Here is a 20494-nt window from a genome sequence, read left to right as displayed (position 1 = left end):
TAGACACATCAAGGCAAATGTTGCTTTAACTACGAATCTGACCATATGAGCCGTTCCTCAATGTTGTCATATATAATCAACAATAATACAGTTCAGTAAATTATAACAAAGACCACAAACCTAAGCCTAGAACATAATCAATAAAAGGAAATTACGTTGTATTTAATTCGGATAATTTTGTAATAGACGAGAAAGGGAAGTTATACATTTCAATAACAAAAACAAAACAGGTTAGCATTCATAAAAAGTGCAAATTTCTGATATACACGTCTTTGCAGATGACATTGTTGTCATATTTTGTACGTGTGTGATCCACTGCAAAAACATAGTATTTTTAGAACATTCTTAACACGCGTATCGAATCGTGTAGGTGACTTACTTTTCGTGGAAAATATGGCTTTATACACAAATTGTTAGTTAAAGTTCTATATACAAATTTAAAAAAAATCAAAAACCCGTTTGGTTGTTGTCACCAGAACTTGGTTTAAACGGTTTATCAAGGGAAACAGTTGCAATCCAGTGAAGACTGGCTGATAACTACATGTTTAACCATGTTTAATAATATCGCTATATTTGTGTTTGAAACTGTTCATTTATGCAGTACGCTTATCCCCTAGGAATCCACTAGGGGTCGAGACAGGAGGCGCGATTTAAATGTTGTTTTCTAGTCTCCAAACAATGGCACTTGGTACAAAAAAAAAACATTTAACCGTTAATCGCAAACATGAAAGGATCCAAACGGCACTGAATAAAACCATCAACACTAATTTAGAAAGCTATTAGACCTCTATAAATAAGAGATTGATCTTTATGGTGGCGAATGGATTGTTATTATGTGTCAATATGCAGCCAACATTTTCATTCTCTGCGATTAAGCGCAACATTTCATGTAAGTTAGCTCCGCTTGATCCATGATCTTATTGTGAAGAATATTATAAAACAGTTTTAGCTTCCTTGATTTGAATGACGCTGTATGACTTTTTGTCATTCATATCTCAATTAACTATGTCAGTGCAACATGAGAGATAATATTTCCTAATGCAAGGTTTTGCGATTATCTAACCTCAGGTCAGATGTTTGTTAAACCCGTAACATTCAGTTTCGGTATTCGGTTTCGGTAGATCTTTAAATATCGTGTCATCGGATTTCCGACGAAAGTGGTGACAATTACATTCCAAATACAAGGGAACCAATTTATTATGATACTAGTCGCACATTTAAATGGACTCTGTAATCTCAAACGGCCTCAAAGGGCAACTTCTTTTTAATTTAAATTTGACAACACTATTAATGTCAATTAATATATGATCCAACTTGCTATTTATAATAAAAAAATATGTTATGCATTCTGATATTTAAAAAAAAATATTATAAGGGGCCTGTTTGTTTGACATTTTTATGTTCAAATTTTGACGTCCTAACTGTTAGTATTTTATGCATCTATTGGTTTTACAGAGTTATTTACCAACCAAAATAGCTTTGTTAAAGCAATGTCTAATGTCATTTCTTCTTCATCATGACTTCGAGTTTTACTTTTTCTAACCTTTTTCTAATTTGTTTCTATCAAAATTACCATATTGTAATGTATTACATATTTGATTATCTTATTGCTTAAGTAAAGTGCTTTAAGAAATACAAATTATTAATATTGCAGTAGATGTCCAGTTTTTCCTTGCTTTGTCCCTTAAAGGGACCGTCAACCGCGATTGACGAAAAAAGAAAAGTTCTAAAATACCGTATTTTTTACAATTATTAGTTTATATTGATTAAAATATCACGACTGGTATATAACATTACTTGAAAAAGTTCATATTTTCCGTATATTCGGCTATTTCAAGGAGCTCGTATGATTTATTAATGAAATACAATATTTTCTCACTGAAAGCAACCAAAATATGAAACAGGGAACAATCGATAACAATCGATAAGTTCCGAGTAAAACCAAAAAGCACATTTACTCCAAACGCGGGGAGAGACCCAAGCCTCAACCTTTATGTTGAACTGGTAAAGAATGATATCATCTCAAATTTGAGGAAGACTGGCAAATTAAATCTAGACAAGAATGAAAACAAAGCATTTCATGAACTGTTACATAATGATTCAATTATCATCAGACCGGCAGACAAGGGATCTGGCATAGTAATACTAGATAAACAAGTTTACATAGAGTCACTGAAACACGAAATGAGTGAAGACGAGGCATACAGATCTACTGAAGGCGATGCAAGTAAACAAAGTATGAAGAATGTGAAGTCGCTCGTTAATAGACTTCACCGACAAGGCAGTATCTCTGGTGATATGAAACAGTATTTGATACCAAGGTACCCACAAGCGGGTAAACTCAAAGGAAATCCGAAGATACATAAAGCAGACGCACCTTAACGCACAATATTGAGCGGGATAAATACAGCTACAGAGAAATTAGCCGAATTAGCCGAGCATGAATAAAATGAATATGTGGAGTCCTCGCCGAGTTACATTAGAGACACTACGGACTTTATTCAGAAACTAAAAGAAGTCAAAGAACCACTGCCGGAAGACAATTGTCTACTATTTTGTTTTGACGTCAGGAAACTGTATCCATCCATACCCAAAAGAGAAGGGTTAGAAGCTTGCAGGGAAGCATTGAATGCGCTCCAACCCACTAGTCACTTCAACTGATGATATGATTGACGTAATCACAACAATTTTGGAAAACAACAATTTCAGTCTAAATGAAAACAACTACGTACAGACAGATGGAGTAGCGATCGGCTCAAAACTGGGGAAAAAAAAATGCGTGTAGCTATATGCGGAAGTGGGACGAAAAACTCATGGCAGCTTATAAAGTACCGGCATTTTATAAGAGGTTTATAGATGATGTCTTTGGAATATGGATAGGTACCGCGCCTGAACTTGAGGCTTTTACCATACATGCCAATTCAATACACGAAAATATTCAAGTAGACCTTCGGTATAGTCCGCATACTATCGTTTTTCTAGATACAACCGTACGGATGCGAAATGCTCATATCTACACAGATCTATATGTAAAGCCCACGGACAAACAGCTCTACATACGCAAAGACTCATGCCCCCCCCCCCCCCCCCCCCCCCCCTAGCAGTAAAAGATCTTTAGCGTATGGACTTGGATTGCGGATACGAAGAATATGTGAGCATGAAGGTGATTACAATAAACATAGAAATGACCTAAAACTGCAATTAAGAAGACGCGGGTACAGTGGGAAATTCGTAGAAGGCCAGTTACAGAAGGTAGATGCACTGTCGCGCACAGAGTTACTGGAAAAAAAAAAAAACAAAAAAAAACGCAAAACGACAGAGTTCCTCTTGTAGTCACGTTTGCCAGTCTTCTTCCCAACGTACACAGCATTGTACACAAACATTTAAACGTGCTATATAGATCAGACAGGATGCGCGAAGTTTTCAGTAAACCGCCTTGATTAGCATACCGTAGGGACAAAAACCTCTGTGATACCCTGGTACACAAGACGACAAGCAAGGCTACCTTCATCACACACATATGTGAGACAAACTGCACGTGCTGTAACAAACTGACAACAAGTGACATTCAAGACACCGACGGCAAAATTACTTACAGCACGTGCAAAAATGTTACTTGTCGCACGAGAAACGTGATATACGGTATAGGATGCAACAAGTGCGAGTGTGTTGTTTATGTTGGGGAGACGGAGAGGCAAATCCGAGAGCGCATGAGTGAACACTTGCGAGACGTCCGCCTACATAAAGAAAAGCCCATCACTACCCACTTCGATTCGAGCCACTGCGATGACAATATGTACTTCTCGGTCCTGGAGACGCTATATATCGCTGGACGCCAAGAGCGTGTAATTAGAGAAGCGTTGTGGATAAAGAGACTAAAAACTATGAAACCGTTCGGATGTAATGTAAAAGACAGTGTGTTCCAGTCGGCAACATTAATAGACAGCATATAATGCTTATAATAAATAATAATATTTATGTCTATTTTATAAACATTATATATATTATGTATATTGTGAACATGTATATGTGTATATGTATATATGTATGTATGTGTGTGTATGTGTATGTGTGTATATGTATATATGTGTTTATGTATATATGTGTATATATATCTATGTATGTGTGTATGTATGTATATGTATGTGTATATATGTATATATATGTATATATGCGTATATGTGAGTATATGTGTATAATATCTATATAATAATATATACACCGCGTATAATTCATAATATGTAGCGACTTCCGAGTATTGGCGCGTAACGTCACGTTCACGTCGGGTAACGTTACGTCATTTATTTATATTTTTGTATTTACTTCCGTTATGATCGACAGAAGAAAACGCTATGTAAAGTTGTCGTAATAATCGTTTACTGAAGAAGGCCTTTGGCCGAAATATTTAATAAAACAGTAAATGTATGAAGTTTTAATAATTTTCTCCCTCTGGAGATTCAATACATAGAGTACAATATTTTCAGCTTCACGTTATACATAATGCAAATAATTCGAATACTTAACTGGTCAATTACACACTAACGACAAAAAAATCAAGCAAAAAATCGTCTGCTGATCCAGTGTTGGGACCAGACATTCTCCTAGCCGAGTTGTCGTTCGTTACTCACCATACATGAATGAATGCAATGAGTGTAAGAGAGTGGGGATCAGAGAGTAACAAACATGAAACATCAGTAGTCTGTAACCTTGATCGAAAAATTCAACCCAAATATGGAAACCGGAAATAAGTTTCTGTTTCCGGTTAATCGAAGTTTTCGACATTACTCATCTGTCAAATTATAAGTTCTTAACAATTTAGCCGTATTTAATCCTAAATTAGCGATTATCTGTGTAGCGGAGAGGGCGTGCACGTTTCGAGTCGATTTAAATGGTGCTAACATCATTTGGAAGGTTTGTAATTATGATTTTATGTTTGGTACTGAATGCATTTTTGCCAGGCCTTTGTTTACATTATTTCAGTGAATTGACTATTGTCACCTTTTGGAGAAAGGCAGACATTCCCAAAAGTGTCGGACCGTCGGACCTGACCGACGTTATAAAGACAGGACCGATTGAAAATGCCATGTTTCCGGTCCGAATGTCTGGGAAATAATTCAAGAAGAAAAGTTGATTTATTTTTTTAGAATTCCTCCAGTGTGCGATCATTTGAGAACGAATATTCCTGGGTATTCCGGAATTTTGCGCTTGGTACCAATTTCGTCAGGTCTTCTATTTATGGATTTCTAATTGGTAAGCGACTGGCAAAGAGTGAACGGTAACTGACAAAACCTCTTCGCTACTTTCCGAAAAATCTTACGATTCTGCGAAATGCTGCTAATGTCCACCATCTTGAAATTTTAAGCGATCGATTTATAGCAATGTTAAGCACTGCAGGAATCGGAATCAAGAGCGTTTCATATAAGCTTAGGCTTGTTACTCAATCAAGCTTAAAAAAATAGGTTTAAAAAAAAACAAACTGCAGTATCGTAAAGAAATATGTTAACCGAATTATATATTGATTACATATTTGCTAGGTTACTGGTTACTCGTTTACATTTTTTCTACATTCAAATGATATGTATAAAGCACATTTTATTATATGTGCAAAACATGTACATATTTTCAGACTGTCGTATTTGGATACAGTATGATTCGTCAATTTTAATTTATTTTCGACGTTCTTTATAAATTTTTTATAGAATGACGATACACATGCAGTGATACAGATGGTATGGTTTATAATATTTTGCATTGCAGTCACCAGAAATTGCAACTAGAAATACTACCAAAAAAAGTACAATAAGCTAGGTGACGGGGGTTTACCCCATAGGGACTCGGCCCTTAATCCCCATTGGGGTCCTGCGGTCCAAGACCCCTAGCTTAATTTTCCGGATTTCAAATTTGGGTCAATTAAAGCCCCTGGAATTAAGAAAACAAATATGTAACCATACAACTTATCGACTTAGGAAAACAACCAACACTTAGTATTAATGGAGCATCTGAGTTGTTTCCGAACTATACAGTACAGCCAAAGCGGAAAAAACGTATTTCGCGATCCGAGGCGGCAAGGCCAAACGAGTCGATGCCGTGTCAGTCGTTGAAGCCGCGTCAGTATGCGGCGGCAAGTCGCATTTCGCCGCGAAACTTCACATCTGTCCGCCGAGGCATGCCGCGATCCGCGACATGATGCCGAGTCGATGCGCATCATGAAATAAAAAATCTTTTTAAAATTATTAGTTACATGTAGTTAACAAATTTTGAAAGAACAATTACAATAATAATTAAAATCATAATAAATTTATTGTGCGCGGATTGTATTAGCATATACATGTAAGCATAGTTAATGTGTCTGGCCAATTATTATCCCCACGCTTTTTGAAAAAAAGGTGGGGATATTGTGGTTATCTCCGCCGTCTGTCTGTCCGTCCGTCCTGGCCACTATCTCCTCCTACACTAAAAGCACTAGAACCTTGAAACTTACACACATGGTAGCTATGAGCATATGTGCGACCCTGCACTATTTGGAATTTTGATCTGACCCCTGGGTCAAAAGTTATAGCGGTTGGGGTGGGGCCGCGTCAGAAATTATCACTCATTTTTATACGCCCGTATAAAATACGGGACGTATTATGTGAAACCCCTTGGCGGGCGGGCGGGCGGCGGGCGGAAGGCATCACTTTGTCCGGACTCTAATTCAAATTGTATTCATCCGATCTTCCCCAAACTTGGTCAGCAGTTGCATCTAGTTGATATCTAGGCCAAGTTCGAATATGGGTCATGCCGGGTCAAAAACTAGGTCATAGGGTCAATAAGTGCATTTTCAAAGGGGCCACTTTGTCCGGACTCTATTTCAAATTGTATTCATCCGATCTTCACCAAACTTGGTCAGCAGTTGCATCTAGTTGATATATAGGCCAAGTTCGAATATGGGTCATGCCGGGTCAAAAACTAGGTCATAGGGTCAATTAGTGCATTTTCAACGGCGCCACTTTGTCCGGACTCTAATTCAAATTGTATTCATCCGATCTTCACCAAACTTGGTCAGTAGTTGCATCTAGTTGATATCTAGGTCAAGTCCGAATATGGGTCATGCTGGGTCAAAAACTAGGTCAAAGGGTCAATTAGTGCATTTTACTTTGTCCGGACTCTAATTCAAATTGTATAAATCTTATCTTCACCAAACTTGGTCAGTAGTTGCATCTAGTTGATATCTAGGCCAAGTTCGAATATGGGTCATGCCAGGTAAAAAACTAGGTCATAGGGTCAATTAGTCCATTTTCAACAGCGCCACTTTGTCCGGACTCTTATTCAAATTGTATTCATCCGATCTTTACCAAACTTGGTCAGTAGTTGCATCTAGTTGATATCTAGGTCAAGTTCGAATATGGGTCATGTCGGGTCAAGAACTAGGTCATAGGGTCAATTAGTGCATTTTCAACGGCGCCACTTTGTCCGGACTCTAATTCAAATTGTATTCATCCGAAACTTTTAAACAACTTTTTATCCTGCGTCAAAGTGGTATGGGGGTATAAGTCACATTCAGTGACAAAGCTCTAGTTCAAGTTGAATTCACCAAACTTGGTCAGAGGTAGTATATAGATTATATATCAGTCAGGTCTGATTGGAGACATGCAACCGATTAACACATGCAATATTTTTATGCAATATTTTTATCCAGTTTTATTTTGCGATATTTTCATCGGGTTTATTTTTTTCGCGATTTTTGAAATTTTTTTTTGCTTATTTCCAAAACAAATACATCAATCATCAGTGTATCATCTCCAATGGCACACGAATCGGGCGTATATTGCTCCGTCATGCGGCGCTCGTGTTTTAGGTTATTTTACATTTACTTCTTTATTTCTACACCGATTCACTTCAAATTGATACTGGACCTCTCTTATGACAATACGGTCAATCTCAACCATGCATGGCCCCATTCCCAACCCTGGGGCGCCCCGCCCACATAGGCCACACCCACCAAAAATTTCCATTTACTATAATTTTTTCATTTCTACACGGATTCACTTCAAATTGATACTGAACTTTTGTTATGACATTAGGGTCAATCTCAACTATGCATGGCCCCAATCCCAACCCTGGGGCGCCCGCCCACATAGGCCACACCCACCAAAAAATTCCATTTACTATAATTTTTTCATTTCTACACGGATTCACTTCAAATTGATACTGAACTTCTCTTATGACATTAGGGTCAATCTCAACTATGCATGGCCCCATAACCAACCCTGGGGCCCCGCCCACATAGACCACACCCACCCAAAATTGCCTTTACTATAATTTCTTCATTTCTACATCGATTCACTTCAAATTGATATTGAACTTCTCTTATGACAATACAGTCAATCTCAACTATGCATGGCCCCATTACCAACCCTGGGGCGCCCCGCCCACATAGACCACACCCACCCAAAATTGCCTTTTACTATAATTTCTTCATTTCTACACCGATTCACTTCAAATTGATACTGAACCTCTCTTATGACAATACGGTCAATCTCAACTATGCATGGCCCCATTACCAACCCTGGGGCCCCGCCCACATAGACCACACCCGCCCAAAATTGCCTTTTACTATAATTTCTTCATTTCTACACCGATTCACTTCAAGTTGATACTGAACTTCTCTTATGACAATACGGTCAATCTCAACTATGCATGGCACAATTACCAACCCTGGGGCGCCCTGCCCACATATGTCACACCCACCCAAAATTGCCTTTTACTATAACTTCTTCATTTCTACACCAATTCACTTCTAATTGATGATGAACTTCTCTTATGACAATACGGTCAATCTCAGCTATGCATGGCCCCATAACCAACCCTGGGGCACACCTAGGTCAAACATTCGGCGTGGGGATACGCGTCGGCCTTTGCCGCGCCATTTCTAGTTAAGTTTGTTTCCCGCCCGTAGCGTATGTATTTCACACATAAACAAGGTAACGTAATTATTTTTTCGCACATACAAGTGGTCAAAGCTCCAGCATATGGTGGATTTATAAATTAATTGCATGTTGATTCCGCTATTATATTTTAGCTGAGAAAATTAGCAGTTTGAAGCCACATCAATAATCAAGACGGTGACGACGTATTTGTAGTTTTGTTAATTATCAGCTTATTATAACTATTGTTTGAATATGCGTATATAAACACGTTTTATTTTGTTCATATTATACAGTTAATATCGCTACTAATTACCCGATAATCCCGTATATTCCAGTTTTAAAGCAAATGCTGATAAATATTTACGATACACAAACATTCTCGATATTTCCTTAAGTATCAAATACATTTTGGCATTTGTTACTAATTATAGAGATGATGAAATAACGCTAATCGGGGCGTTTTTTTTCTCCACTGAACACACGATTTACGCCTGACGTGATGTTCATGTATTTATACAACACAAAATACACCCAAACTTTCCAAACGACGTTCTATATGTCTGCATAATATTCGCGCGCTTTTTTTAGCAACAAAGGATATTTGAGCACTGTTTATTTGACGCTAGAATTTGCCAAAGGACGCGTTAGCATTACAATTCGGAAGTGTGTTTCGGATTACAAATTTAATAATGATAATCAAACGATACATAAACAGTTGCGCGTAATTAATTCTACGCTACACATACATGTATGTACATGTAGGTGGATATCTTTTCACTCGATCCGCCGCGTACGTATGCGGCGGATTTACTCCGCAAAAGTACACGAGGTTAATACAGACTCGGCGTCGTTGCGCGGATCGATGCCGAGTGCCACGGCGATACGGCGCGTGAACACACGATTCAGCCGCCGCGGACTAATAATCTGGCCGTGGCGTAGCCGCGGATTATGTTTGTGCCGCTTTGGCTGTTCTGTATATGTTTATACATTGATGTTTCGGTCCTGTGAATCCCAGTCCGGTCCTGCAAGTTATCTAAGACTACTGGACCGGATGTCCTGTGGACTTAAAATCTTTTTGGGAATGTCTGGAAAGGTGGCGGGACCATCAGTAGGGGAATTTCAAGACGAAAGTGGGGTTAGTAAGGCATGATAACTGGTTTAAATAAATTTCCCAACTGTCTTATTAGCACATAAATCATCATGGCCAAGATCTACTATATCACCACAGGCCGACTGCCTTTAATAAACCTTATATCTTTCCCCGTCCTCCCGGAACCCATCCACTCTTAGCCCACAAGTGTTTTTTTATGGAGACAGATACACAGGTATTCTGTCTTAAGACATGCCCTTTTCAAGGCAAACCTTAGTATGGTAAATCTGCAAATACCGATTGCAGTGTTTTTTTTAATTCAAAATTGGGTCCTGTAACCGGACCCATTCCCAATGGGAAAAAGTATATATTTTTCCCAAATGGGAGCTAAAAATTCCCAATGGAAGGTTTCAAAAAAAAAAAAAAAAATTTTTTTTTTTTAGATCTCAATATTTTGTTCATCTCCCCTCCATATAAGTTCAACCTTAGTAAATATAATACTGGACACACTTGTATCCTCAATTTTGCAGCATATTTTAGCAAAACAACAACAACACTTATTTCCCAACTTTAGTCAAAACGACCCGAATTTTCCCAATCCACAGGGACCCAGCCCCATTCCAAAAACGGTGAAAAAAACACTGTCTGCTCGGTGTCACTGCAAATGCTGGCTTATGACTAGCTTCATGTCTTAATGAATGGGCTATCATATGCTGGCCCCTGCAGATCTGCGGTATATAATAACTCTGTAACTCTGTCTGTTGCCTTGCACTCTTTGAACATGCAGAGTAATCAACAAAGTCATTAACTCCCTTGAAATACAGATATCAGGGATTCCTGACATATTATGTTCATCAATGAGACCTAAATATTTTCTTAATTCAACAATAGCTCTCTACACTTCAAAACTCGACTGGTGTTTATGGGGCTACGTGGTTCTTTACGTCTTAACATTCTCTCTAGTTATAGAGAGCAGACAATGAATGTATAAGTAATTTTTGTAATCTGACAGTATGCAGCCAGATAAGCATTTATTTATTTTCTGCAAGTATAGTGGGTTTTTGTTGTTGTTTTACTTGAATTAGGGAAAGCTGAAATACAGTTGTTGTGCTTAGTCAACCAGAGCTTACACAAAGTTGCTATTGTTGTACTTGGTCAGCAAAATCTGATAAACAGTTGTTGTTATACATGTATTATGTCAGCCAAAACAGAACCCTGTTATTGTACTTTTATAGCTGCTGCTGACAATAACATATCAGTTATTGATAATTAGGACGAAATCAAATTGACGGAATACCTAAGATATAACTAATACTGGTACATTTTCTTGCAATGACACAATTCATAGACCACCAATTTGTCACCCAAAGGATATAACTTAATACTTATACTTCCCTGTGCAGAATATATGAAACGATAAAAGAAGCAACAGCAAGAAGTTTTCTATTGTATGTATTATCCAGTTTGCGATAGTGCAAAAACTTAAACCACTTAAAATCAGTCAGTTATTGTTCTCACCATACAATCATACAGTGTTTTTTATGGCAATTTCAGGGCCGATATTCAGCCCCATTCCCCTAAAAAAAGAGTATATATTTTTCCCCAATTTTGTAGAAAAAGTCCCCTCCAGAAGTTTAAAAAAAAATTATTACAAAGAACTCTCAATTGATAAAAATATATCTCAAATTAATTTCATAAACAACCAACAGAGTATATAAAATCTTAATATGATTTTGAATTATTATAAAGAGTGATATTAAATTAGTTTTTCCCACATCTGTGGACTTTTCATATGAATTGCATGTTTCCCAAAATGGCCAGGAAAAGACCTGATGTATCTATATAGTGTCAATATTTGTTGATAAAAACATTCCAATTTGGTCCATTTTATTGATAAAAAATGCTCAAATTTGCCATTTTATTGATTAAAAAATCCCAATTAGACTCAAAATGGCTAGGAAAACTGAGACTGTTCATGAAGGCTGAACTGTCTGAAACTAATGTTGAAAAATCATTGATATATATTGAAGAAAAAGGACAGAGAAATTCAGCTGTGAATATTACATTCATACATACATGTGTATTCATATCATAAGTATCATAACATATAAAAGAGTGAATTTTTAATTTTCCCCTTTTCCTAAAAAACTACGCGTTTTTCCCCTTTGGATGGGCCCCGCCACCATTCCCCTATTTGTAAAAAAAAACACTGTCATAGGTGCAGATCAAATCTGACGGATCTTTGTCTATGAGTGTAACTTAACAATAGTGAATAGCTTCAGTGAAAACAAAAAATGAAAAAATTGGACTGATAACTATGATATTCACATGGACAGGGCAATATATGGGCAGCAGGATTTATCCAAAATGGGATTTAGTGTTATATCTTGCTACATGTATTTAATCCTAGCTCGAGAACTGCATTAGTGTGCATATTCAATCTGTGGTACGTTATGTGGTGATGCTAATGTAAGCCAGTATGTAAAACAGTTGGAAGAACAACTTTCTGATTGCTATTTCGTGCAAGACGCCAGTGTTTATGTGTTATTTGTTTTGTTTTTCAAGTATTTTGTGAATATGCCTGTTTCTCTGAAATTGTGTAAACGCAAAGATTGAAAAGCCCCAATTTGTGAACATGTGTTATCATTTAAACACAAACATTATAAGCTAAAGTATTAAATTATACATCAAAGTAATGATTTTCTTACAAACCTTAAATGAAAATACATGATGAATGTAATGTTGAACAATTTTTTTAAACACTTCATTATCCAAAACAATTTTGGAAAAACGTATGATGGTTTGCGTGTAATTAAATTTAATTATCCATAAAAAGGTCAAAAAGAGCCAGATACATTCATGGTTGGTTAAGAATCCATATACATTGTAGAACTTTGTTGAACAATACTTCTGTGTTGATTTCTTTATGTATAAATATGAATAGTGGGTATTGTTCAAGTTTTCGTTCTTGACTGGTGTCAAGAAAGATAATTTGAACAATGGTTAAATTACAATTAATGTTCACTTATCTCCCTTTGTTAAGCCTTAAATTAATTTTATTTTCTCTCTTGAGTCACCACATTAGTATTTACTGTTTGGGTTAATTACCAGTATACTGTTATTAATATAAAAAAAAGAAATACATGTAGATGTGAGTCTTGTTCTGGGAAAATGGGGTTAAATGCATGTGTGTACCGGTAAATTGATAATAATCAGAGATGACACTTTCTGCTTTTATTGTATTTTTTATTTAAAGGAAGTCTCTTCTAAATGAAAATCAAGTTAAGTTGGAAAGTGTCGTCCGGAATTAGCCTGTGCGGACTGCACAGCCTTATCTAGGCTTGCACTTTATGCACATGCATTAAGCTCCCTTTTCCCAGAGCAAGGCTCATATATGTTCACTTCAATTGTTAAATATCCTGTTAAAGTATTTACCTAACCTAAAGGCTTGTTTAACAATTCAATTCTACTCGTATTATTTAATTTGATTTAAGACTTATATAAAGCAACATATTTATATTCCTGTATACCTTTATGTGACAGGTGACGATAAAAATAGTCAAACCATAAGAAATATAATTAAGTCAAAAATTAATATACATGTACCGGTAATTTATTAGTTTCCTGTCTCATTAATAAATGTTTTCAAATTTAACTTGTGTGTCTCTGCAATAATGTTCCCGAAATTTATTCATTTTGTGTTAATGTGCAAAGAAACAGCATAAGGCAGCTAATTTTAAGGAAATGTATATACATGTACATGTAAAAGCCTACAGTTATGTACAGATTTTTGTTAATCAGCCATTGTGGACTGCAAGGCTTATCTGGGACGACACTTAATGCATGCTTATTAAGCCTAGTTTTTTCAGAGATAGACTTACATTGTATATTTGTCAGTATTTTATACCATAAATGGCATTTTCATTATTAAAGCTTGGCATTTTAATTGTTTATTGTATGAAATAAACATTTAACAATACTTAATTATTTATGCTTTCAAAATCTTTGACAGTTTTATAGGGCCGTGGAAATATATAACATTTTATCTGCAGAATGCCGATTTCAACTACCAGTTATAACATGTTTTTTGCGGATATAACTGTTCCTCTTTTATTCATATTAAATCTGTCATGATTTAGGACCAACAGTCTAAAAATGTTGAAAAATTATTCCACACCCATCTCTTGAGGCTTTTGTTATTCTATTAGTTGTGTATGCAAAGTTTACCCTCTTTTTGAAATTAAAGTAAACAACAATACTTTTTCATGATGATAAACTATTTTGTTGCTGTAACTTTTAAACTCACTAATAATGTGCATTTTTCATTAAGTAAACTTTTGAAGTCCTAAAGGCAAATTATGGAAAAGGTTCATAACTGGCTATGTTTATCACTCAGACTGTGATGTGCATTGTACAAGATGTTGGAATGCATTTTTTGGGGGTAAATCATAAGCTGTGCAATGTCTAAGGGTTCAATATTTTGTGTACAGTTACAAAAATATTGATAATGTAAATAAAGTTCATATGTACACTACTACCTTTTAAAGCCCAGAGTAAACAAAAACCTTTTTTAACTTTCAAAAGATGGCCTTTTTATTACATGTACATGTCCTCTTTTTAGCCAGAATTATTGTATTGAAAACAGTTTACAATGGACAGTTTGTGATCTATGATGATCATATATGGCCATGTTAGATTTGTGCAACGTCTGTGTCAAAATTGTGCAATGGTCGTGCCCCTCTCAAAGCAGGAAAAAAGCCCTGTATTTGGGTGTATGCGTAATTCGCCACAACATTCGAATTGATATTTGTACTAATTTTTAGCATAAAGCTTATGCTATATCTTATATATGGTAGGAAACATCAAGATTTATTTGACAGATAATGCGCAAAGTCAAGACTGATATGCTTGGCTTCTTGGATGTTATTTGAAGTTTCAGTTAACTGTTCAGTAATTCAGTCTCCTTAAGCTGTTTTATATAGCCCTAGTGGTAGATTAGATTGAAATCAACATGTTGCATTGAAGTGGTTTGAGTTTGCACGTTGTCTATTTATAGTAATATAATAAAGCGTTTGGATACACAACTGTTAAGATTAATGACTTCAGTGTCATATTATTCGTTTATAAGTGTCATAAAGTCTACCTATATTTACAATTGTCAAGATAATAAACTGTACCAGAACATGTTTCATAAGGGCAAAACTATTTATAAATGTTCACTGTTCTGTGCTCATTAGTTTGTCAACATTTATCAGGATTACAAAATGTATAAATCATTTTTAACAAAGGCTTTTTCAAATTAAGTCTTGTGTGCTTTGTTGACATAAAAAAGACAGATTTTTTATCAAAGTTTGCCTTTTTCATAAGGCCCTTAGAATAAGAAAAAAATGCTACACACACAAAAATGTAACAAAACGATTTCAGAGTGAGGATTGAATCTGAGACATCCCATGTGTGTTTGTTTCCTAATTTGTGAGGTCCTTACACGCCCCAGACTGCTTTATGTGAGGATCCGGAATGTTTTCCAGCACTTCAGTTCAACATAAATTTACTGTACTTGACTCAAGAAAGTTAAAAAGAATGTTCAATTATAGCTGCAATTTCAAGCTGTTTGATTTTTACTGAAAGATATTCAATTTTAGTTTGGTCTTGTCCTGATGGGTTAAACCCAAGTACCGGGGAAAAGCCACCTGTCCGGTATGGCAACCACATACCAAGGTCACATGCAAAAGGAGAGGGGATTGGACTCGGGTCCCCTAGACGAGGAGCGCATGTTCAAACCACTGTGCTAAGTAAACAGCCAGGGACCTTCCAATCTCTAATTAGACACTATATATCAGCTTCTTATCCATGACCTATCATTAGTGAAATGGTATGCCGAAAAAGATGCATAATATGGTTATATCATGTACTGAAGTCCTCATTAGTCTTTGGAAAAGGCCTACAAATGGTACAACGATGTTCCATATTACTATTCAGATGTGGAGACCAATTGATAAATAAATCTACACCAACCATAAAAAAAGCCAAACATAATTTTGTACACTTGCAGAATCATGTATGCACTGGTCTTGACAGGTCTCTCCTAAAGGATGTAAAAATAACATTCAGCTTTAAGGACGGATATGTCATTCCATTAAGACTTAAATGTCTTGTTCTTTAATCCTGCTGCGTTGTGTATCTTTACTTCACCTTCAAACATTTATCTTGTGAAAAAAGTAATTCCTACTTGTCATTTACTTGTTTTGTTTGACCATTTGCGAAGAAAATTTGATGAGACATGGTCGTCTTTTATGCCACCTTTCGAAGAAAAGGGGGCATATAGTGATCGGACTGTCCGTCTTTCCGTCACAATTAAAGTTAAGGTTTCGATAAATGCTCATTACTTCTATGTCCCTTGAGATATAACCTTCATATTTGGTATGCATGTGTATATCAACAAGGCCTTTCCATACGCACACAATTTTTTTCCCCTGTGACCTTGAACTTAGGGTCCGCGTTTAGGTTTCAAAATCTGCGTTTAGCTTTCGAAAGATGCTCATAACTTCTATGTCCCTTGAGATACAACCTTCATATTTGGTATGCATGTGTATATGGACAAGGCCTTTCCATATGCACACAAATTTTGACCCCTGTGACCTTGACCTTGAACTTAGGGACCGCGTTTAGGTTTCGAAATCTGCGTTTAGGTTCCGAAAAATGCAATAACTTCTATCAAAGCGTTTATAGGGGGCATATGTCATCCTATCGTGACAGCTCTTGTTTGTATAAACATGCTAATTAATGTTTTTGTAGGTATATTTGTGTCGTAAGAATTGCCAGAACCTAATTATATTAATATCCTTTAGAGTGGTACTCAATTCGGAAACAATTTCATTAGGTGACCAACAAAACAGTTATACTTTCTATCAAGATTTATAGTTACTGTTGTTATTTTTCAAAACTTAGTTGAAAAAACCATATCACTTTAGATTTCTATGTTTAGTCACTATTATGAAACATTTGCTGTTTAGTTAAGAAGGTCCAGGATATTTTACTTTACAAAGTGATGTTGAATTTGCTTATATGTGTCAGGGCTTTATTTCAGACTCAGGGTTTCTACATGCACAATTGGGCTAATGTTTGTAAAAATTATTCCAAAATTCTTAGTAAAGAGGGGGAAAAGCTGGAAAAGTTTATTGAATAAAACAGTTCATTATTACAAAGAAAAGTATTTTGGGGATGACACTTTTTGACCTTTTTAAGTTTCTGGTATTTGGAGCAAAAAATGCATGTGTGTGTTGTATGTGGGTTTAGCACTCATGTATCATTATGTCATCACTAAGTCTTGTTGACCAGGTGTTGCTTCACCTGTGATGTAAACATCAAGACAATTGTAAATAAACTATTGTTATGGAATAAAGTGAGATTGTTCACAATCACATAAAAAAGATACCTCATTGTTGTCATTGTAGCCACTACATGTATTTAATTACATGTATTGCAATAAAATAAAAGAAACTTAAACCAATAGGCTAAAAAGAGCGACAAACCAATCTAGTACTTTTGTTTGTTTGTAACCATATATGGATGTAAATGAAATGCAAGGGTCTCTTTACTTCAAACAAACAATATATGGATGTAAATGAAATGCAAGGGTCTCTTTACTTCAAACAAACAATATATGGATGTAAATGAAATGCAAGGGTCTCTTTACTTCAAACAAACAATATATGGATGTAAATTAAATGCAAGGGTCTCTTTACTTCAAACAAACAATATATGGATGTAAATGAAATGCAAGGGTCTCTTTACATCTATTATTAATAGCCAGATTAAAAAAAAAAAATTGTGTTTACTCGATATTTTTTTATTGCTGTTTACTTTCGTGGCTTTGCATTTTCTTAATACCATCATGCTCGTTTATTGAGTATGATGCTTGTTTATTGAGTAAAATGCTGGTTTATTGAGTATGATGCTGGTTTATTGAGTATAATGCTGGTTTATTGAGTATGATGCTGGTTTATTGAGTATGATGCTGGTTTATTGAGTATGATGCTTGTTTATTGAGTATAATGCTGGTTTATTGAGCATGATGCTGGTTTATTGAGTATGATGCTGGTTTATTGAGTATAATGCTGGTTTATTGAGTATGATGCTTGTTTATTGAGTATGATGCTGGTTGATTGAGTATGATGCTGGTTTATTGAGTATAATGCTGGTTTATTGAGTATGATGCTGGTTTATTGAGTATGATGCTTGTTTATTGAGTATGATGCTGGTTTATTGAGTATGATGCTGGTTTATTGAGTATGATGCTCGTTTATTGAGTATGATGCTCGTTTATTGAGTATCATGCTCGTTTATTGAGTACCATGCTCGTTTATTGAGTATGATGCTCGTTTATTGAGTATGATGCTGGTTTATTGAGTATCATGCTCGTTTATTGAGTATCATGCTCGTTTATTGAGTATAATGCTGGTTTATTGAGTATGATGCTTGTTTATTGAGTATGATACTGGTTTATTGAGTATGATGCTGGTTTATTGAGTATGATGCTGGTTTATTGAGTATGATGCTCGTTTATTGAGTATCATGCTCGTTTATTGAGTATCATGCTCGTTTATTGAGTATGATGCTCGTTTATTGAGTATGATGCTTGTTTATTGAGTATGATGCTGGTTTATTGAGTATGATGCTGGTTTATTGAGTATGATGCTCGTTTATTGAGTATGATGCTCGTTTATTGAGTATCATGCTCGTTTATTGAGTACCATGCTCGTTTATTGAGTATGATGCTCGTTTATTGAGTATGCTGCTGGTTTATTGAGTATCATGCTCGTTTATTGAGTATCATGCTCGTTTATTGAGTATAATGCTGGTTTATTGAGTATGATGCTCGTTTATTGAGTATAATGCTGGTTTATTGAGTATGATGCTGGTTTATTGAGTATGATGCTCGTTTATTGAGTATAATGCTCGTTTATTGAGTATGATGCTTGTTTATTGAGTATAATGCTGGTTTATTGAGTATAATGCTTGTTTATTGAGTATGATGCTGGTTTATTGAGTATGATGCTTGTTATCCCCACGCTTTTTGAAAAAAAGGTGGGGATATTGTGGTTATCTCCGCCGTCTGTCCGTCCGTCCGTCTGTCTGTCTGTCCGTCCTGGCCACTATCTCCTCCTACACTAAAAGCACTAGAACCTTGAAACTTACACACATGGTAGCTATGAGCATATGTGCGACCCTGCACTATTTGGAATTTTGATCTGACCCCTGGGTCAAAAGTTATAGCGGTTGGGGTGGGGCCGCGTCAGAAATTATCACTCATTTTTTTAGGTTATTTTACATTTACTTCTTTATTTCTACACCGATTCACTTCAAATTGATACTGGACCTCTCTTATGACAATACGGTCAATCTCAACCATGCATGGCCCCATTCCCAACCCTGGGGCGCCCCGCCCACATAGGCCACACCCACCAAAAATTTCCATTTACTATAATTTTTTCATTTCTACACGGATTCACTTCAAATTGATACTGAACTTTTGTTATGACATTAGGGTCAATCTAAACTATGCATGGCCCCAATCCCAACCCTGGGGCGCCCGCCCACATAGGCCACACCCACCAAAAAATTCCATTTACTATAATTTTTTCATTTCTACACGGATTCACTTCAAATTGATACTGAACTTCTCTTATGACATTAGGGTCAATCTCAACTATGCATGGCCCCATAACCAACCCTGGGGCCCCGCCCACATAGACCACACCCACCCAAAATTGCCTTTACTATAATTTCTTCATTTCTACACCGATTCACTTCAAATTGATACTGAACCTCTCTTATGACAATACGGTCAATCTCAGCTATGCATGGCCCCATTACCAACCCTGGGGCACACCTAGGTCAAACATTCGGCGTGGGGATACGCGTTGGCCTCTGCCGCGCCATTTCTAGTTTATTTAGTATGATGCTCGTTTATTGAGTATGATGCTGGTTTATTGAGTATGATGCTTGTTTATTGAGTATGATGCTGGTTTATTGAGTATGATGCTGGTTTATTGAGTATAATGCTGGTTTATTAAGTATGATGCTGGTTTATTGAGTATGATGCTCGTTTATTGAGTATAATGCTGGTGTATTGAGTATGATGCTGGTTTATTGAGTATCATGCTCGTTTATTGAGTATCATGCTCGTTTATTGAGTATGATGCTGGTTTATTGAATATGATGCTGGTTTATTGAGTATGATGCTTGTTTATTGAGTATGATGCTGGTTTATTGAGTATGATGCTGGTTTATTGAGTATGATGCTGGTTTATTGAGTATGATGATGGTTTATTGAGTATAATGCTGGTTTATTGAGTATGATGCTGGTTTATTGAGTATGATGCTCATTTATTGAGTATAATGCTGGTTAATTGAGTATAATGCTCGTTTATTGAGTATAATCCTGGTTTATTGAGTATGATGCTCGTTTATTGAGTATGATGCTCGTTTATTG

General features: G+C 36.1%; 1 protein-coding gene across 1 annotated transcript in view; it reads left to right on the top strand.

The window, feature by feature from the left end:
- Positions 1–4660: 4660 nt before the first annotated feature.
- The window catches only part of LOC127838717 (LIM and senescent cell antigen-like-containing domain protein 1), a 79500-nt gene continuing 63666 nt past the window's right edge, over positions 4661–20494 (top strand). The window contains exon 1 of the mRNA XM_052366677.1: positions 4661–4911. Coding sequence (XP_052222637.1) covers positions 4889–4911 — 23 coding nt within the window. The 5' untranslated portion in view covers positions 4661–4888. The remainder of the gene's footprint in view (positions 4912–20494) is intronic.

Source organism: Dreissena polymorpha, chromosome 7 (assembly GCF_020536995.1).
Source record: "Dreissena polymorpha isolate Duluth1 chromosome 7, UMN_Dpol_1.0, whole genome shotgun sequence".
Lineage (NCBI taxonomy): Eukaryota > Metazoa > Mollusca > Bivalvia > Myida > Dreissenidae > Dreissena > Dreissena polymorpha.
Note: the sequence above shows the minus strand (reverse complement) of the source record. Positions and strands in the feature narration are given on the sequence as shown.